Source organism: Ostrea edulis, chromosome 8 (genome assembly GCF_947568905.1).
Source record: "Ostrea edulis chromosome 8, xbOstEdul1.1, whole genome shotgun sequence".
In the NCBI taxonomy this organism is placed as follows: Eukaryota; Metazoa; Mollusca; class Bivalvia; order Ostreida; family Ostreidae; genus Ostrea; species Ostrea edulis.
In genome coordinates this window covers 67283293-67306962 of record NC_079171.1, presented here as the reverse complement: position 1 = coordinate 67306962, position 23670 = coordinate 67283293, and the positions used below count along the sequence as shown (strand labels likewise).

The 23670-nt window shown below is 34.4% G+C and overlaps 1 protein-coding gene across 1 annotated transcript; it reads left to right on the top strand.

Moving 5' to 3' along the window:
• The first annotated feature begins 507 nt into the window (after positions 1 to 507).
• On the top strand, positions 508 to 11538 carry LOC130049770 (alpha-mannosidase 2-like). The gene is made up of 6 exons (XM_056147768.1): positions 508 to 621; positions 1226 to 1341; positions 2837 to 2990; positions 3688 to 3990; positions 4252 to 4368; positions 11533 to 11538. The coding sequence occupies exons 1-6, from the start codon at positions 508 to 510 to the stop codon at positions 11536 to 11538; spliced, it is 810 nt and encodes a 269-aa protein (XP_056003743.1).
• Positions 11539 to 23670: the final 12132 nt, after the last annotated feature.

Below are 23670 nucleotides of genomic sequence, written 5' to 3'. Positions count from 1 at the left end.
AGATGTTGACTATGTTGTAGGTACTGATTCAATGTTCAGTATGCTGTAGGTACTGATTAAATAATCACTATATTGGAGGTACTGATTAGATATTCACTATGATGTGGATATTGGTTAGATATTCAGTATGCTGTAGGTACTGATTATATATTCACTATGTTGTAGGTACTGATTAGATATTCACTATGTTGTACATACTGATTAGATAATCACCATGTTGTACATACTGATTAGATATTCACTATGTTGTACGTACTGATTAGATAATCACTATGTTGTACATACTGATTAGATATTCACTATGTTGTACGTACTGATTATATATTCACTATGTTGTAGGTACTGATTAGATAGTAAATATGTTGTAGGTAATGATTAGATATTCACTATGTTGTGGGTATTGATTTGATATCCAGTATGCTGTAGGTACTGATTAGATAATAACTATGTTGTAAGTACTGATTATATATTGACTACGTTGCAGGCACAGATGGGAGGACGGTAGACATGTATAACCAGGTCGACGTCAGAAAGGAGACGAACTATGAACTAGCTGTCAAAATCTCTACTGACATTCATAGCGTTGACAAAGAATTCTTCACCGATCTCAATGGATTCCAGGTATTGATCATCTACCATCACTTTATTAGTTATTACTGATCAATATAGCTAGGTTCGTAGTGAATCCTATATCTTGATCAAGGAAAATAAGTTATATGTTGGCAATTGTTACACACCCATCATTCAGCATTTAACCCAAAGATTGGTTGTATCTGTAAATTAGTTCGTTAAAACAAAGATTGGTTGTATTTGTTCATTATGAGAACCGTAGCATTGACGGGTTGTATCTGTAATTTAGTTCGTTATAACAACCATATATTTTTTTTTTAAAATGCTGTCTCTAAGAAAGGTAATTTAAAACCCTGCAACATCAAAAGAGATAATTGAAAACTCTGTAGCATTAATTAACTCATTAATTTTATCACCAACTCGTCTCAATTTAAAACTTGATCGTATGCAGAACATGATCGTGTATTTTGAATTCCTTATAGGAGTTAAGAGATTGATCTCTATGTGTTATCTTTACCTCTCATGTAGCCATGAACACAAATTATGAAATTGACCAACCCCAGCATGAATAGTTCAGGATACAAGACAGAGATGAACAGATAAAATAGATGTTTGATTAGGCACTCTTCATATTCCTCTCTTGGTTTTGATACAGAGGATCAAACATAAAACATTTGACAAGCTGCCCACTCAGGCCAATGTGTACCCAATGCCGGCCATGACATTCAGCGAGGATGACAAAACTCGCTTCAGCGTTCTCACTGCACAGTCGTTGGGGGTAACCAGCTTACAGACAGGTAATATACAAATACTATCTCGATATTCACAACCAACAAAGGACAACACATCTCAATATTGACAATCCATAAAGAACAACACATTTCAATATTCACAATCCACAAAGGACAACCTATCTCAATATTCACAATCCACAAAGGACAACACATCTCAATATTCACAATCCACAAAGGACAACATATCACAATATTCACAATCCACAAACGACAACATATCTCAATATTCACAAACAGAGGACAACAAATCTCAATATTCACAAACAAAGGACTACACATCTCAACATTCACAAACAAAGGACAACACATCTCAATATTCACAATCCACAAAGGACAACACATCTCAATATTCACAATCCACAAAGGACAACACATCTCAATATTCACAATCAGAGGACAACACTTCTCAATATTCACAAAGAGAGGACTACAGGTCTCAATATCCACAAAAAAGGACAACACATATCAATATTCACAAACAAAGGACAACACATCTCAATATTCACAATCCATAAAGGACAACACATCTCAATATTCACAATCCATCAAGGGCAACACATCTCAATATTCACAAGCAGAGGACAACACATCTCAATATTCACAAACAAAGGACAACGCATCCCAATATTCACAAACAAAGGACAACACATCTCAATATTCACAATCCATAAAGGACAACACATCTCAATATTCACAAACAAAGGACAACACATCTCAATATTCACAATCCATAAAGGACAGCACAACTCAATATTCACAATCCACAAAGGACACCACATCTCAATATTTACAATCCACAAAGGACAACACATCTCAATATCCACAAAGTACAACACATCTCAATATTCACAAACAAAGGACTACACATCTCAATATTCACAAACAGAGGACAACACATCTCAATATTCACAAACAAAGGACAAACATCTCAATATTCACAATCCACAAAGGACATCACATCTCAATATTCACAATCCACAAAGGACAACACATCTCAATATTCACAATCCATAAAGGACAACATATCTCAATATGCACAGACAAAGGACAACACATCTCAATATTCACAATCCACAAAGGACATCACATCTCAATATTCACAATCCACAAAGGACAACACATCTCAATATTCACAATCCATAAATGACAACATATCTCAATATGCACAGACAAAGGACAACACATCTCAATATTCACAATCCACAAAGGACAACACATCTCAGTATTCACAATCCATAAAGGACAACACATCTCAATATTCACAAACAAAGGACAACACATCTCAATATTCACAAACAGAGGACAACACATCTCAATATTCACAAACAAAGGACAACACATCTCAATATTCACAAACAAAGGACAACACATCTCAATATTCACAAACAGAGAACAACACATCTCAATATTCACAGAGGACAACACATCCCAATATTCATAATAGATTTGAATGTATATGTTTGTATTTATAGATATATGTGGATATTGGTGACTGGTGAGATCCAGGTTATGCTCGACAGGACGTTGAATCAGGACGACATGAGAGGTCTAGGTCAGGGTGTCCGAGATAACACGCTGACCCCAAACAGATTCAAGTTTATGTTTGAGTCACGAAGTGCTCCCCCGGTAAGTGATCAAATTTTGACAAAGCAACTTTTCGTTCTATTACAAAACAACTTTTACCAATCACTATTTCTGTGTATTATGTGTGAAGCTAATGTGAAGTTTATACAGGCAGACTGTAAAGTTTGAATGTAGTTAATGCATAGTTAGTGTATATTTAGTGTAAAGTTAGTATATATTAAATGCATATTTAGTGTAAAATTAGTGTATAATTAGTGTTAAGTTAGTATGCAAGGTGAAGATAACGAACATTGATCAATCTCATAACTCCTACAAGCAATACAAAATAGATAGTTGGGCAAACACGGACCCCTGGACACACCAGAGGTGGGATCAGGTGCCGAGGAGGAGAAAACATCCCCTGTTGAATACATAGTTAGTGTAAAATAGTATATTATATTAAATGCATAGTTAATTTAAAGTTAGTGTACTGTTAGTGTAAAGTTAATATATAGTTAGTGTAAATTTAATGTATAATTCATGCAAAGTTAGTTAGAAGTTAGTGCAAAGTTAATGCATAGTTGTTGTAGACTTCGTGTATAGTTAGTTTGAAGTTAATTTATATTCAGAATATAGTTAATGAAAAGTTTTTGTATCCTTTGTGTAAAGCCAATGAGTGGTGCACATAAGAATTAGGATGTTCCCTTAGCACCATAAGGCATGTAAACATTGTGACCTATCTGGTAATTTTCTTTTATAGATCAAGGACAAAACAAGTGGTTTTCCTTCACTCCAAGCTCACTTGACCTATCTGCACCTAGTCCATAACATTCCGATTCTACCCCAGAACAGATCAGTCAGTGTGCCGCCATTGGTTTCTCAGCATTCCTTCCTGTCGGGATCTTTACCGTGTGATGTGCACGTACTCAATCTTCGGTCCTTAGAGCAGAGTTATGATGGACCAATCACACGGAGCGATGACTCAGCACTCCTATTACACAGACTAGGACTGGGTTGTGGGATTTCAAGTCATGGATTACCTTGTACTGAGACACAGGGGAAGGTAAGTGATTGTGGGATATGCAGTAGACAACAGACACACGGGATACCGAAAATATTGTTAGATATAGGGGATTGTGGGATATCTAACTTAGGGAGGAACACCAAGGATTGTGAGATATCTAACTTAGGGATGGACACCAAGGATTGTGAGATATCTAACTTAGGGAGGAACACCAAGGATTGTGAGATATCTAACTTAGGGATGGACACCAAGGATTGTGGGGGATGTAGCACTGAGTTCTAAGTTATTTGGTTCTTACAGCTGAGTTATGATGGACCAATTACACGGAGTGATGACTCAGCACTCCTATTACACAGACTAGGACTGGATTGTGGGATTTCAAGCCATGGATTACCTTGTACTGATACACAGGGGAAGGTAAGTGATTGTGGGATATGTAGTAGACAACAGACACGCGGGATACCGAAACTATTGTTAGATATAGGGGATTGTGGGATATCTAACTTAGATATGGCTACCAAGGATTGTGGGATATCTAACTTAGGGAGGGACACCAAGGATTGTGGGATATCTAACTTAGAAATGGCTACCAAGGATTGTGGGATATTTAACTTAGGGGGGGGGTACCAAGGATTGTGGGATATCTAACTTAGGGAGGAACACCAAGGATTGTGGGGGATGTAGCACTGAGTTCTAGGTTAGGTATGTAAAATTGCAGGATGCTTAGCTTTGAGTTATATACAAGGGGATTGTGGGGTATCTAACTTGTGACTGGACATCAATAATTGTGGGAAATTTAGCAATGGGCTCTAGGTTCGATATAGGGTTGTATCAGATGTTTAGTTTTGAGTTAGATATAGGGTTGTATGTGGTACTTAGTTTTGATTTAGATATATTGAGTCGAAATGCGCATCTGGTGCATCTAAATTGATACCATATAAGTTTTACATATAGGACTCACGGCGGGTGTGACCGATCGACAGGGGTCCATGTTGCCCAACTATCTATTTTGCATTGCGTATAGGATTTTTGAGATAGTACACTGTTCATTATCTTCACCTTTCATAGATCAATTTTAGATACAGAGAATTATGGGATACCTAGTTTAGGGCTGGGACAATATCTACCCAGAGTTGTCGTTCTTTGCTCTCACATACACCTCTGTCAACGTCTCGAGTGTTTTACATTATTCTCGTAAAATGGCATATATGCTCAAATAAAGTATGGTTTCGCTTCAGTTATAAAAATATACGTACATAGATATTTTTTTTTCTTCAAAAGGAGAGATAACAAAATGAGCATTGAAACATGACAACATGAATGTAGAAGGAAAAGTGAATGGTCAATAAATGAAATGGATGGATTCCTGAAACGGAACTAGATATTCATTAAATATGACGGAATGGCTACTGAAATGTGCCAGGATGATGTCTGACATGAAACTTGACATGTGACTGAATAGTCAGTTCTAAGTACTTGACAGATTGCACAGTATCACCACAGTGTGTTGTATTACCTTAGTGTTTAACATTTATAGTACTCCCAATATTTTTTGTGATGTTGTGAGAGTGACAAAACCATGGTATTCTAGAAACTCCCTGCAGCAATGAGAACAAAAAAGAAATAGAAAATGCTAATTGTGTAACGACTTGTTCGTTTTTGTGTTCTAATCAACTGTATGTGTTGTTTTAAGATATTTTTTTTTTCAATTTCGCGTGGGAGGGATGTGCAGTAGTATTTGTATGGTAGCTACACGATTCGTATTGGAGCAGCATGCTGGTTTTTATTGATCTGATTAGAAATTAAAATAGAAGAGTGCCCACACTTTGAAGGTTGTGTAAAATCAATTGGTCACGCAAATAACATCATGTGAGTGTTGCTTAATGATGATGACCAGTGCAGTACTCTAGAAGTATACGGTAAACCGTTAGAATAACACTATTACTTAGTATAAAACACTTAAACTTGTTGTATACGTGTATTACTCTACTATGCACCCTACCTGTGTACAGTCGTTCAAATGATAAAGAAGAGAAACCGGAACTAGATGCAGTAATCTAAAATGCAGTTTTACATGCTTCGTACAATAACTTTGAAAGTGTTCGTGAGTTGTGAATTATCCAGTACTGCTTCTGATGATATGAGTCATTGAAGGATAATAAAGGTAAGTTATTTGATGCGTTAAAGTTGACCACAACAGGAACCCATTGATTGATGATATAGATTATTAATGTTAATATTCACATCAGTTTAATTAATATTATATAACATTGATGTGGATATTTAAGAAATATATCGATTGCTTAAAGATATTTCCATTTACACACATACTAAACTACATATGACACACAGGGACACTATCTCAACAAGGGAGGAGTTCAAATTTAGAAACAATTTATAGCTATTGATAAATGCTGCATCGTTTTGGAAATGTGTTATTACTATAAAGCTTGAAATATGTTTTTTTTTTTGGGGGGGGGGGGGTAAACAAGTGATGAGATCAGGAAATGACAACACAATGTCGTGTCCTGGGTTCGTTATCTTAATACAAAATACCCAGTAATACTTGCTAGATGACACCCTTCATGGAAAGCATAAATAGTTTACTCGAGACAAACCAATGCAGACCCTTATAATATCAGTATAGTTCAAAGAACAATATATCCACTAATGTTTTCCGGAAGATAAGGCCGTTGTAAAACTATGTTACCTTGTGTGGTATAACCACTATCTACACAGACTAGATTCCAGACATATGCTGTTGATGGGTATTTCTGTCATTGACAATATCTATCTATATATACGTTTGATAAAAAAACATTATATAATAAAATATTATTAATCTCATCAATTTCATAAGGAATATTAAATGTAATATGGAATATGAAATGATGAGGAGGATAACCAAGGATTTCCGGAAGTATGGAGAGTGACAACAAAACCGCCATTAACCACGGTGTTTTATTACAAATGTATATTTCAAAGTATTAGGTGTGTAGGTGTGTGAACCTGTATCCCTACCGATTCAGCACCTTGATGTCATTCAAAAATTGGCAATCTGTTATACACATCAGGGACATTGTTATCGGACTACCAGGCAATATGTAGGGAATATGAATCAGTTTATTTATTTATAAAAAAAAAAACCTAGTATGTCGGATGAAAAAAAAAATAATTACGATTTTTATTGTTATAAAATAGGGATGTTGACAAATACATAAAACTTTAGTAAGAGTAATGGAACGATCTTGAAACATAAACTTCCTTTAGGTTAGTCATTGGAAAAAATAAAATATATGTTTACCTTATCAATATCTAGGGCTCACGACAAGTGTGCCGGGTCGACATGGGATCCCTATTCATTTCAGGCATTTGGTTCAGCCTCTGATATATACAAAGGTCCGTGTTTTCCCAACTCTTTATGTTGTATTCCTTATATAGGAGTTATCAGATTAATCACTTTTCTTTATAGTCCCTTTTCATATCATATTGGTAAGAAAATATACTATATATTTGCCTTGAATTATTGCTGATAATCGATGAAATGCTGTTTACAAGGAGGCAAAGTAGCACATAAATAAAAAAAAATAAAACATACCTATGTGACTCAGTCCCTGATAGTTTAATGTAAGTATTTTAGGATTGTTTCCACTTAATTTTCTATCTATGATAGCCTGAGTCCAGACAGGAACTATGTTCTGTTCAATTAATATGTACCTCCAAGGAAATGAAATATAATATAAAAACAGAAACAAAATGAATAAAAAACTTTTGAAAAAAAAGATAATTGAACCCGGCAAGATGCTCGAGGATTCCAAGTGTCTGATCAAGTTATACCCCAAAAAACCTGCATGTGAAAACTTACGAGAAGAGGGGGGAAATAACACTTCTTAATTTATAAATATTGTTCATGTTTGTGGAGAAGATAACATTATATTCTCCATTCGTAGCTTAATTGAGTTATAACTCAGTTTGCTAAATTAATAAACAGTAATAGTTAATTGCATTCATATTTTTGACAGCTGTATGGCGTTTATTTTGAAGATAAAATTACATTCCCCATTCGTAGTTTAATTGAGTTATAACTTAGTTTCCTAAATTAATAAACAGTAACAGTCAATTACATTCATATTTTTGCACAACTGGAGGGCGTTTATTGAAGTATAATGCTCAAGTATTTCATTAAATTGTCCAAAAGTACAAATAAAAGGCACCCACGTTCTGAAGTTCGTACAGCGTGAGTTGGCCACGGAGACAGGAACTAACCACTGTGACTTCATTTAGCTAGACCACATTACAAAACCAATATTTCTAATAAATACAACACACGCCAATTAATTTTGCTCTGTAAACGCACTGTTCTTAAAAGTAGACTAAATCCTTTCATTCTAATAAGAAAGAACAACCGGAACTAGATATATAAATCTGAAGAGTATATTGTCATCTAATTGTAACTACATGTTTAGTGTAAGTACTTCTGTATGAAGTGTTCCTTGAGTATCTACGTCATTGTGAATTGTTCAATTCTTCTTTTGCAGTCATGGCTAATTGAAGGGAAAACAGTCAATATACTAGATGTGTTAAAGTTATTCATTATATGCTTTCTTTGATTGGCTATATGGAGTACCAATGCACATAATCATATAATTTTGAATTGATGGTAGACAGAGTTAACTTTCGAATCATCGCCATTCAATTCATATCAATGTCGCCTTTTCGTAAGACCATTTTTCTTATTACTTGAAATCCCGTTAAAACGTCTAATCCGTTATCGCCATTTGCCACGGTATTTTATTACAAATGTATTTTTCAAAGTATTAATTGACTCCATAAACCGCCACGGGTGCACATGATATATGATGTAAAAATGGTGATCATTGATCTCCGACATACACCTGGACAGACATGATTCCGATAATTACTCTATAAAATACACAGTCAAATCACTTAGTAGTCAGTCTAGTCTTGTTTTACATCACGGAGACATACATTAGTTTAGTTATGGATTCGCCATAAAGGATGTTTCTGTTGAATTTCAAAGAGAACCATGTGACAATCCAGCTCGGCCATGAAACTCTTGGCAATATACACAACAAATAATCGCTATTCTTTTTATTATTTGATGCGACGATTTCATGAAAGAGGATACTGTAGGTGTTATAATGGATACAAGAGATACAATTCCTGTCAAACATATCCTAGATAATGGCGTCTCACCTTCCAGGAAAGGGTTGTGTAGTGAGCTAAATACCAATGTTGGACAGAATTATAAATAATTAGGAATATAATGCGTATAGGTGTTCTGTATACATTTATCATTTTCAAATAAAGTCTTGTAATCGACCGGTTTATTTTAATCATGATAGATGATTTGAAAATAAATTTCACGATATGTGTTTATATTACCGAAATTAGGTATTTATTGTCGTTAAACCCCCTGAATTCAAAGAAATACGTTAACTATTAAAACGCAGACCGTGTCACCATATTTAAATTACAATGTACCTATTAAGAAAGTGACGTTAAGAAAACAGTTAGCACGAAAGCTGGATATAACGAACAGCGATCAATCTCGTAACTCCTATAATAAATACAAAATAGGGGTTGGGCAAAAACAGATTTGATCTCTAAAATCTTAAACTCCATAAATTATTAAATAGCTGCAGTTGATTAAAATCGTATATTTTTTCATGACAGCCAAATTCTGGCCATGGAGGTATATTTGTTTCTGATCAGAAATCCAAACAACAGATTATTAACACTGATGTTCGTGCATTATAAATTGATCACACGAATACAGAATTCATGTTAATCACTTGGAAAGCACATATTGTAGATAGTTACAATAATGATTGCGCAAAATGTATTTTGAGAATTAATAATTTTGCTTCTCGAGTTATACTTTACTAAAAAGAACAATTTCATGAGTTTGATGTTTAACACAAACCTATATTTTATTGACGTTCTCTGATGCTAGAAAGTGTAAAATCAACACCATCAGACCCATCACTGCATGATATTTCGAGTTCACAGATATTATATTTCATCATACGTATACATTATTTGTGAAACTCCAAATTCAATTTGACGTCACGGTAAATTCACAAATGTTTGTGAAATGAAATTCAATGTTAGGAAAATTTATATATACTACGAGTGAAATAAAAATTGAAATAGCATCGCATATGACAGTATGCATGCACGGTGAAGATAACGAACAGTGATCAATCTCATAACTTCTATAAGCAATACAAAATAGATAGTTGGACAAACACAAACCCCGGGACACACCAGAGGTGGGATCAGGTGCCAAGGAGGAGTAAGCATGTGTTTTTATCATATATAAATAATTTCACACGTGTACTACAATGTCTATAGTTTTCTGTCAAATGAAAAGTTGTTCTTTATCTGTAGAACAATTTTCTCAGAATTTTGGTAAATTTAAGTATTATTCAGAGTGAAATGTATGGATTAAACTTAAGTCAAAATGTTTACAGATAACAAAATGTATTCTTTATCGTGAAAGCACTGCACTTCTCTTTTAAATCATGATAAGGTGTATGGAATAATGTGTAGCAACTAACTTTCCCCATTGAAACGTTATATTCTGTTTCATACGGATAATAGATTTCCACTTCAAAGGTCCCTAAAGTCATCCTTTATCTGCATTGTTTTGTTTAAAAAGTTCCAGTATTTTAATTTGATTCTACAAAATGGAAAAAAAAAAACCACTACACATTTCCAATATAAATTGGACAGACTATAAGGCCATGATAAGGTCTTGATAAGTTCTTTAGGTTTTTAGTTAACTCGAGTTAAAGGCCTAAACGAGGTATTGTTACATTACAACATGGTAGCTAAATGCGTTACAACGCTGTAAGATATCGTTATCTAAGATTCTAGTAGTGAACATATCAGTAACTAAACTGTTTGTAGTGGACATGTCTAAATGCCAGTAATTTAGATATCAGTAACTAGGAATCAGATAACAAAGCGAGTATGGAGTTACCTTTTGAAGTCAGTAAATGCCGAGGTTGCTGCAGAGTTATTTAGGAGTTATAGTGAAGTTGCTACTAGTTATGAGGTCAGGATTCTGGTTTTCTTAAGTGGTGGTTTTCTAAAAGGTCTTTATTTTTCAGTGATGGTATCGTAAAACATTTTTTTTTTATTTCCAGTGTTGACATAGTAAAACATATGTTTTCCATCGCTGACAGAGCTGTTTGAAGGGTTTTATCTAGTTTAACATTCTTTCGGGATTTTCTGTTTCTACTTGTATCACTGTTAAAACATTAAGGTGACGGACTTTTTTTATGGGCAACCTAGAAAATGTGTTTATCTCAACAATCTTGAAATTAGTAATCCAATGCTGAATACTAAATGTGCCATACGATACCATTAGCTAAACACCAGAAGTTGAATATCAGTAATTTAAATGGCAATAATTAAGAATCACATAATGATGCTAACATAGGATTATTGTATGAAGTCAGTAAATAACGAGGCTACTAAAGGGTTACAGTAGTTGTTGTGAAACTTTAGTATTTATGATGTCAGATGTATGAATTGTAATGTATTTTTCAGTGCTGACATAAATGTCGATATGTTTCATGTTTATGGAGGATAATATTTCTTTTTAAACTCTCATAGAGATGAATGTTTTTATTTAGTTTAACATCCCTCTCAAAATTTTTTTTCTGACTTCTATGGAGCAATTCGCTGAGAAAAAACACGTTTGTTTGGTGTTTTTTTTTTCAATCTGACAAAGACAACGTCTTTGTCTGGCAGTGCTGACATATCGTAAAGTATATTATTTCATTGCCGAGATAGTATTTTTTTTTTCAGTTCTGACATATTAAACTATCTTTGTCAATGTTGGCACAGTAAAACATATATATCTTTGTTTTTCAGTGATGACACAAGAACAAATTTGCATTTTTCACGGCTGACATAACACAACATATGTGTTTTGATATGCCCGTCAAAGATGGGAAGTATTATGTTATGGCGTCGCCTGTCTGTCATGACCTTGTAGGTAAAACATAAAATGAACTGTGAGATCCTGGTACATTTGCTTACCATGCTGATAGACATATATCTAATGTTTTTCAAGGTCAGGGTAAAATTGCAAAGATTGTAACATCAGTTAATAGGATATTGTTCTCCAAGGTCAAATGACAAGGTCATAGTATATCTTATTAGGACACATTTCAGGTAGTGCTCAAACGACGGGCCCCTTCACGATACAATACATATTGTAATACTTATGACACGATTCGATATTTGCAATATTATACAATTTACAGAATAAACCAACAATAGTATTGGAAAGAAAAAAAAAATTCAAGACTTAGAATTGTAAAAAGTACGTACAGTTTCTAAAGTCAGTTGGTACACAATACCGATGATTTCACTTCGAACTCAAACCATGACATTCAAATAAGGAATAGATTAGCAAACTCAAAATTTGCTCCGTTTGATCAGCAAAATGATTTGTGTCATATGGCAAGAGCTAGAAGTTGGCATAAAAAAGCAGAAATACCATTTTCAATGAAAATATCCACAGATTCAGGTGTTTTCCTTTCAGAAAACATGCAGTGCATGCGTCGAGCAAATTCGTATTCAGGTATGTTTTTTTATCTTAAAATAATACACAATATAAATATTTCCATTTTCCTCGGCAAATGCGCACACATTTTCCTGAGTAATACTCTGTATAATGTTTGACAGTTTTTAGGCTTATTTTGAAAAAAAGAGGGAAATATCTTATTCATAATGTCATCATGCTATCCAATTAGGAATATCATTCTGATTTTGTTGACATAGTATACCTGGTATATACTTTACTTTCTTAAAAGGCTAATTCAGGTTAATTCCAGACACATCTTATAGAGAGACATTTCTGGGTCTTTTTTATGTATACAATGGCTTTGTAGTTTTAAACTGTTAACGTTCATTGTTTTCGTCAGGTTCACGGCAAACAACAATGTGAACATTATTTGATACTATTGTGTCCCTCATACAGAGGTGCAGGTAAAATAATTAGTACTGGTCGACATTGATGTAGTCTACTGAACCCGTTTGTAATAAAGGTATCGAACCAAAAATCGAGGCAATGAATCGAAAACTGAATCAAACGTTTATGTTGAACAGTATCGATATTTCGGTGGAACATTTCAGCTCTTATTCCAGACTGAACCGTTTGGTCTAGGACCGTCAAATTTGATACCCATACACAGTATGCCGAGCAGGGGATGCATATTATTTACAAAGGTCAAATATCAATATCGTAGTATCACTTAATAAGAAAAAACATGTTTTCGTTATAAATGGAAGTCAGCATTTCGCATATTACATGGTCGTTATAACGATCTAGTTTGTCAATCCAACCAATGATTGAGTTATATGTTGTCTGACGTGTTTCATACCGATCGTTGGGCCGTTCTTTGCACACTGATTTTGACTACAGATATCCCCCTTTACCTGATATGGATATAGGGCTCACGGCGGGTGGGACCAGTCGACAGGAAATGCTTACCCCTCCTGGGCACTTCATCCCACTTCTGCTGTGTCCAGGGTCCGTGTTTGCCAAATATCTATGTTGTATTGCTTATAGGAGTTATGAGATTGATTATTGTTCGTTATCATCACCTTGTATTCATATATTGTCCAGAAAATTAGTCACAAGCTTCCTCTAGGAGGATATAAGTTCATTGCATGTCAGATGGATGGTGTACCATTATATATCTTATGGGCATATATAGGTCAAACAGTTTTCCGCATGTTTTTTATATACAAGTATTTGCTTAAATTGTGCCACAACCTTCCTCGGCGAATTACATAATTAGTTTACATTTCAATTTGAGTGATGCACTTTGATCTACCGTTAGTTGTATGTAAGCCAAATTGTTCCCAAGACTTGTTCTCATACGTAGTTGTGTTAAGTAGGGCCATACAAATATATCAGAGGAAAACAGCATTATACACAGATACAGTTTTGACAAATTATGTACACACAACAAGTTTATACAAAAACAATAAGTGCATATTGACCTCCCATACATTTCTCACCAGGCAGACAGTCTCTTCATCAGCTGTATATCACGTGATCAAATATCAAGATAAAACCGTACCGTGTATGTATAAATCGTGCCATTGACACAATCTCCAGATATTCATGCAAGTTAATATAACTTCAAAACATATCAATTTCTTAATTTGAAAAGAGATGGGAGCAAGTTACTTGTAATATGTCTAATTTTTGCATTGGATATGCAAGATGCGGCGATTTTTGCGTATACGAAATTAAATCTAGCCTGAAAAAAAAACATGTTTTCTGATGAAGCCACAACTTGTTCCCCTAACTTTCCTTTTGCACTGAAGTTCACATGTCACATAAATCAAACATAGTTTACCCAAAACCCTCGGGGTGTCGTGGCAATGATGAAATTTGTATGTACGGAAACCCTGTTTATGCAAATGAGTTCATTGTGAAAGTCACTATACGTGCAGATTAGAGACGATATCAAGATCACAATATAATATGGATATTACTTTAGCATGTATTTTCTATAAAAAGAAATTGGAACTATTTCAATATCAACGACAATTAATATAACCCATTTGACAGAAACTTTTACATGATTGCGGTTTCTCGTTTGATTACGGTGGTAAATAACGAAAACATATTTTGACCTTTCCAACCGCAAAAGGAATGCAAATGCATCATGGCGTGTTTTATTCATTGTGATGTCATGTAATGTGCCAGTGCGGTGAAGTACATTTTACAGCACTGGTATTAATGAGAAAAGTCTTAACTCATCCGCGTAATGTATACATATATTGCACTGAATTCCCAACGGGCATATGATACAGAATTTGTGGTACACTTGTTTAGTATTGACGGAGTAAAATATCTTTGTTTTCCAGTGCTATTATAATAGATATGTTTGTTTTTCAGTGCTGTCATAATAGCTGATTTTGCTTTTGTGTTCTGTCATAATACATAGTTTTGTTTTTCAGTGGTGTCATAATATATATATATATATATATATATATATATATATATATATATATATATATATATATATATATATATATATATATTAGTTTTTAGTGCTGAGTCTTTGTATTTTCAGTGCCGTGTTACTGTACTCTACAGGTGGTTAACCTTCTTATCAAATACCCTAATGTAGAGGTCAACGATGCTCAGGGCAAGGTCGTGCTCTCTCAGACCCACCCATATTTGACGGAGTTAAGTAGTATGTATCATGAGAGGTTCAAGGTATATCATCTTGGTAACAACATATGGAAATAAATGTCTCTGGTAACATTGTTAAGTAATTAGTGCTCATGGAAACTACGTATAATAACTGATAAATTGCACGTTTGTTATTTTCAAGCAAGGTAGATTACGGTTAAAAAATAGTATTTTATAATGTTTTAGGGGGCGTGTTTCAGTATATTTAATACTTATATTGGAGTAAGTAACACATGTTCTCGCCGTGGAATGTCATTTTTGTATCAATGTGTCTCGTGTAGCAAGCATTTTTTTTCTGACAGTGAAACAATCCATTGGAAATTGGACATATATTAGTTTATTATAATTTCATGTAAAGGACTTGAATTCGATTGACCAAGAAACATTAAATTACCCTGTAAGATTGAACATATTCGTTCCATGGTGATAGTGTCTAACAAGGGGTATGATTACTTAACAACGGGTGCTATTAAAACATATTACATGTGTCAAATTTATGTGTATATTCTTCGTTGTATATTGTTAAACGATATAATTTGAGTATTTTTGATCAACGTGAATACCTGCATCGATATGCAAAGGATATCAGTTAGCCACACATGAGCTAGGGTTGTAGTGGTAGGACGTTTGCTTCGAAACTGAGAAGTTTTGAGTTTGAATCTGTTTGTATCATGACCGTGTCAAATCCAAGGAGAACACAGACGTTGGGATTGATGCTTTTTCAAACGCTCGGCATTTAGAAGTGAGAATCTTTGGTCTTTCGGATTTGACCTTAAGAACACACGCTTTGACATATTAAGAATCTCTGCCATATATCTACATTTGAGGTGCTCTCTGCTGTTGCTGTCCTTCATTCTACATCTATAGTCTGTTGTTGTCATCATAAATGCGTTGTGGCGGTCCTCCATTCTACATATATTGTCTGTTGTTGTCATGATACATGCATTGTAGCTGTCCTCCATTCTAAAGCTCTTGTAGATGTCACTCCTTTTAAATTGGTTGCAGTTCACCTTCACTCTAAATCTCTTGTAGCTGTCATTTAGTCTAGATATTCTGTAATTGAATTTTATTCTAAATATCTTGCAGCTATTATTCATTCTAAATATCTTTTAGGTTTCATTCATTCCAAAGATGTTGAAATTGTCATTCATTATAAATTTGATGTAGTAGTCATTCATTCTCAATTTGTTGTAGTTGTCATTCATTCTAAATATATTGTAGCTGTCAATCATTTTGACTATGGTGTTGTCATTCTAAATATGTTGTAGTCATATTTCTTCTAAAGATGTTGTTGTTGTCATCCGTTGCTGGGGTGTCATTTCTTGAATTGCACGTTATCAGATCGCAAAGAAAAGACAAATACCTATCACAGTCCCTGTAAAGTAATCCACTTCAACAGCGATGGGTCATCTGTGAAGTGGGTATTACTCCCAATAAATACAAATATAAGTGGTCGTCTGAAAAGTAACTATTCTCTGTCAATAAATACAGAAGCGATTCGCTTTCTGGCAATTGAAGCAACGTCAGGAAAGTATTTATTGTCAATGAATACAGCAGTGAGGGATCATCTTAAAAGTTAGTATTCAGTAGCAATGAATATAGGTCATCTTAAATAAGAGTCTGAAAAATAAGTATCCACTGTCATTGAATACAACAGTCAGATACTTTCTCAAAAAAGGTGAGTATCTATGCCATTTAATACAACTAAGATGGGTAATCTAAAAATGCGTATTTGCTATGAAAGTTGAATGAATCCTATAAGCAATATAAAACAAAGAGTAAGGCCGACAAGGACCCCTGGGTACACCAGAGTGGGATCAAGTGCCTAGAAATAGTTAGCGTCCCCTGTCGACCGGTCACATTCGCCATGAACCCTATATCCTGATCAGATAAAATTAATGATCCACAGTCACAATCAGTATGCCAGGAACGGCCTAACTATCGGCATGTAACGCGTCAGACAGCATTTGACCCAATGGTGGGTTGTGTTGGTAAGCTAGATCGTTATAACGACAATATAATTTGCTAAATGCTGAATTTAAACGAGACTCTTGGAACCCCTGCTGTTTGCCAATGTCTGATTTCGATTTGAAAACTGACTATACACAAAAGAAGCTCTTGCATATCGAATCAGTTGAGATATATAAACACCATATGGAGGTGATAACACACTATTGCTACATGAATATGGGGAGTTAAAAATAAAGAAGTTGAAAACCTCTCGGTTGTCATTACCATCGGTTGATATGACAGTGAAGTGACCCTCTGGAAATGAGTATTTATGTTTTACAGTTAACATAACAGTGAGGGACCATCTTAAAGTGGGTATGCACTATCAATTCATCCAACAGTTCGGGGGCCGTTTGAGAAGTGAGTATTACATTTCCAATGGTTAATGTTAAGGTTAGAATGTTTTTCTTTGACACATACATGTGTTATCCCTTTTCAAATGTCTCAATTCTCACAAAGAAAAGGAAACAACTTGTAGTTTTTATTTATTACATACATGTATTTACAGTTGGGATAAACATTCTATAGAGTTTACCCTAGATCATACACACTTGAAGGCCATTTTTTGAAGGAGCACAATATCACTGAAGGTCCTGATATTATTTCTTACATAATTATGAATGATAGAAGAATAACCACATATTTATAAAAAAAAATATGTTGTTAGTGTTGACGACCTTGATCTCTGATCTTGAATATGCAAATCTGTTATATACGTAGACCAGGAATTGATATAGACGTGGGTTCATGAAGAACGATACAAGGATACAACCTAGTAGCAACGTCTAATGAATCCAGAAACCAATGTCTTGGCCTCGATCACAACTTCCATACTGCTTTAGTATTAGGATTGATAAAGACATGAAATGTGCAGGGGGGGGGGGGTCAAATATGTTGACCACTCCAGTCATAATTATGGGTTTATATCTTGATTTCATACCCGGACCGTTGCTTATACCTTGGCTACTTCAGACATGCATCATTGCTGATATCTTGACAACTACATACATAAATATTCGCGTTTATCGTGACCACTTTACACATACATATTTATATATATATTGACGACTTCATACATAAATATGTGTGTATAACTTGATCACTTCAGATAGTGAAGATTAAGTCCTATGGACAGGTCCATCAATCGAAGATCAGCTTCCAGACAGTCGGGGGATGCTCAGGGAAGGAGAGGAGTGAAGTATACCTATTTTTGTCGGACGGATCCACCAAAATACTTTTACATACAGCAGTCGGGTGTGATGGTCAGCTGGACAGGTCAGGCTCTGTTATTTGATAGTGTGAAGTCATACCCTCTTGTTGATCACATTTTCCTTGCACTTAAGGAATTTAGCTCCTGAGCTTTTTAGTACAAATACGCAGAATACTACAACTAAGTATTCACTGGTTCAATACTGACCCCGTGGTGCAACTATAGTATACATCTATTGCTGAACCCTATCCAGTTAAAAATTATTTCTTAATTCAAATTTTGAAAGGGTTTGACAGGGAATATATATTTGTGGCGGAAGGATTTACTAATCAAAAAGTTATACTTCTGCATACCCTTACAGTTTCTGTTTCATCCAATTTGTCGTCTATTTCTATACCTCTTTACGTGTATTTCAGTGCTATAATTTATAATACAGGTGGTAGAGATTTGGACGTAGTTCAAATGTTGTAATTTATTAACTTGGTAGATGTATTTCTCCAAACAAAATACCGATTCTTAAAGAAAAAAATTAATTTACTTGAAATTATGTATAAATATTCAGTATTTTGGCTAATAATTAAAAACATTTGATCACCACCCCTTGCCTTTTTAGAGGCATTATAAACCTGAAGACCCAACCTTGAAAAGTATGTAAAATTATATTAATTGACATTACTCCTAATACGTCCTTTTAACTCTCAACTTTGATATCTTTAAGTTTTTTTCGTATATCAAGTGCAAACAGGCAATTATTCATTTCTTAACTAGTATTAATTTCTTTCTTTTTTTCATCTGCAGTGTTAAAGGACATGGTTATGTATCTATTTTATGCAATGATTTTTCGTTGTTAATGTTGTGTTGACACTAGCAGAAAAAAAATCAAGTTTAATTAAATATATTTTAAGTGCAAGAAGTTCATGTTTAAAACACTGTAGCTCAATAACAAGCATGGGGACCCGATTTTTTCTTTTTAATTTCCTAATTGACCTTCAATGTAGAACTCAAAAATACACTTCCCAAAAATTGACATTACTCCAAATGGCAGGTGCGACCTCTTGAATTGAATTAAATATATATCTTAGAAAAGAGCGTATGTTTAACGCAGCATGTTTGGAATAAAGCGTATTGTGGCAACATCACATGTTATATATAAGATGTTAAATTGCAGTGATTCCGACCACATACTATAGTAACTAAAACACACATTGTAAAGACTTAAATTATGGATTGCAATGAGTCAGACTACAGAAATTATTGACTCTGACAAATATTAGTGACTCAGACCACAGATATAAGTAGTTCAGACTACAAATATCAATGAATCAGACAACAAGTTATAATGACTCAGACCACAATGTACAGTGACTCAGTCAACATATACTAGTGACTCAAACCACAGAGACTAGTAACTCAAACCACAGCAACTAGTGACTCAGACCACAAATTATAATCACTCAGACCACAGAAACTAGTGACTCAGTCAACATATACTAGTGATTCAGACTACAGCGATAAGTAAATCAAAAACAAACAAATTATTGTGACTCATACCACAAATTGTAGTGACTCATACCACAAATTGTAGTGACTCAGACCACAAATTATATCGACTCAGACCACAAATTATAGTGACTCAGAACACAAATTGTAGTGACTCAGGCCACAAAGTATGACTCACACCACATAGTATATGACTCAGACCACAGAGACTAGTGACTCAGTCAACAGATACTAGTGATTCAGACCACAAGGATAAGTAACTCAAAAACAAACAAATTATAGATAATCAGACCACAAATTGTAGTGACTCAGACCACAAATTATAGTGATTCAGACCACAAATTGTAGTGACTCGGGTCATATACTAAGATTATACATTTCGGTGATTCAGACTGCATCTTCTCACTGTTAATGCTGATGATTGTACTAACATAGTCTGGGAGTGAGTCACCCAGTCATCAGAGTCGTGTGTTGACAAGTCGTGTATTAAGTGTCCGTCTTAATCATCCACGTACAAATGGTCAGACTCCACAACTCTCCAGTGAACGAAAACGAAATATGGATAACTAAGAATTCTTCATCTACCCTAAAACTGTAATTACCTAAAAACGGATATCTAAAAAACTCTTCATCTAGCCAAAAACTCCAATTAACTAATACAATCCAAGTAAATAAATACACTCAATGGAACTAAATATTTCACAGGTTACTATAAATTATCCGAGAAACAACATACTTCAGATAATTAAAAAATCTCCATATAGCCAAAAAAAAAATTAACTAATATAATCCAGGTGACTAAAAACTCTCCATATAGCAAAGAACTCCAGTTAACTAATAAATAATCACGTATTTAAAATCCTCAATGTAACTAAACACTTTACAGGTTACTTTAAATTCTCCGAGTAACTTAAAACTCCAGGTAACTTAAATCCCCAAAGGTAACAAAAACTCCAGGTTACTAAAACACTTTCAGGTAACCAAAACCCCAACAGGTAACTAACACATCTTCTAGTAACCACAAACAATCCAGGTAACTAAAAAATTTCCGGTTTATTACAAACTCTCCAGGTATCTTAAATTTTCAAGGGAAACAAAACCCATGTAGCTAATTGAAAACTCTAGGTACTGACTAAAAACTCCCTAGGTTACGAAAACCTTTCTAGGTAACAAAAACTCCCCAAGTTAATAAAAGACTCAGGTGACTTACATTTTTTGGGTAACTTAAAACTCATCAAGTTTCTAAATACCCACCAGGTTACTCAAAACTCCCCAATGTAATTAAAAATTCCCCATGTAATTAAAAACTTTCCAGTTAACTAAAAACTCACCAGGTAGGTACTGATTAAATATTGACTATGTTGTAGGTACTGATTAGATATTCACTATGTTGTAGGTACTGATTAGATATTCACTATTTTGTAGGTACTGATTAGATATTGACTATGTTGTAGGTACTGATTAGATATTCACTATTTTGTAGGTACTGATTAGATATTGACTATGTTGTAGGTACTGATTAGATATTCACTATGTTGTAGGTACTGAATAGATAATCACTATCTTGTAGGTACTGATTAGATATTCACTATGGTGTAAGTACTGATTAGATATTCACTATGTTGTAGGTACTGAATAGATAATCACTATCTTGTAGGTACTGATTAGATATTCAGTATCTTGTAGGTACTGATTAGATATTCACCATGTTGTAGGTACTGATTAGATATTCACTATTTTGTAGGTACTGATTATATATTCACTATGCTGTAGGCACTGCTTAGATAATTACTATGTTGTAGGTACTGATTAGGTAATCATTATGCTGTAGATATTGATTAGATAATAACTATGTTGTACATACTGATTAGATAATCACTATGCTGTAAATACTGATTAGATATTGACTATGTTGTAGGTACTGATTAGATATTCACTATTGTGTAGGTACTGATTAGATAGTCACTATGTTGTAGGTACTGATCAGATAATCACTATGTTGTAGGTACTGATTAGATATTCACTATTTTGTAGGTACTGATTAGATATTGACTATGTTGTAGGTACTGATTATATATTGACTATGTTGTAGGTACTGATTAGATATTCACCATGTTGTAGGTAATGATTAGATATTCATTATGTTGTAGGTTTTGATTAGATAGTGACTATGTTGTAGGTACTGATTAGATAGTTACTCTGTTCTAGGTACTGATTAGATCATCACTATGTTGTACATACTGATTAGATATTCACTATGTTGTACATACTGATTAGATATTGACTATGTTTTAGGTACTGATTAGATAATCACTATGTTTTAGGTACTGATTAGATAGTCACTATGTTCTAGATACTGATTAGATGTTCAGTATGCTGTAGTTACTAATTAGATAATCACTATATTGGAGGTACTGATTAGATATTCACTATGCTGTGGGTATTGGTTAAATATTCAGTATGCTGTAGGTACTGATTATATATTCACTATGTTGTAAGTACTGATTATATATTGACTACATTGCAGGCACAGATGAGAGGACGGTAGACATGTATAACCTGGTTGACGTCAGAAAGGAGACGAACTATGAACTAGCTGTCAAAATCTCTACTGACATTCATAACGTTGACAAATAATTCTTCACGGATCTCAATGGATTCCAGGTATTGATCACCTACCATCACTTTATTAGTTATTGCTGATCATTATGACTAGGTTTGTAATGAATCCTATATCTTAATCAGGGAAAATAAGCTATATCTTGGCAATGAACGACCTAACAATTGTTATACACCCATCATACAGCATTTGGCCCAAATATTGGTTGTATCTGTAAATTAGTTCGTTATAACAAAGATTGGTTGTATCTGTTCATTCTAACAACCGTGGCATTGACAGGTTGTATCTGTGAATTAGTTTGTTATAACAACCATTGATTTTTTTTTTAAATGCTGTCTCTAAGAGAGGTAATTTAAAACCCTGTAACATCAAAAGAGATAATTGAAAATCCTGTAACATTAATTAACTCATTAATTTGATCACCAACTTGTTTCAATTTAAAAATTGATAGTATGCAGAACATGATCATGCATTTGAAATAAGTTGAGAGACATAAACACTGTACGCGGGTGATCAGAGAATATTGCTACATGAATACAGGGAGTTCACGATGGAGAAACTGAAGTCATCCTGTTTGTCATAAAATTGAGTGATCAGTTTGCCGTTAACATGCAAGGTGAAGATGACGAACAGTGATCAATCTCATAATTCCTACAAGCAATACAAAATAGAGTGTTGGGCAAACACGGACCCCTGGACACACCAGAGGTGGTATCAGGTGCCTAGGAGGAACAAGCATCCCCTGTTGACCGGTCACACCCGCCGTGAGCCCCATATCCTGATCAGGTAAACGGAGTTATCCGCAGTCAAAATAAGTGTGCCAAGAACGGCTTAACAATCGGTATGAAACACGTCAGACAACATTTGACCCAATGCGAGGTTGTGTTGACGAACTAGATCGTTATAACGACCATAGAATTTGCGAAATGCTGACTTCAATCGAGACTGTTGAAATCCCTGTACCATCAACTTGTTTGTCAGTAGCTTACCTCAATTTAAAAACTGACTATACCCAAAACAAGCTCTTGCATATCGAATCAGTTGAGATATATAAACACCATATGCAGGTGATAATGGAATATTGCTACATAAATGTGGGAAGTTGACGATGGAGAAGCTGAA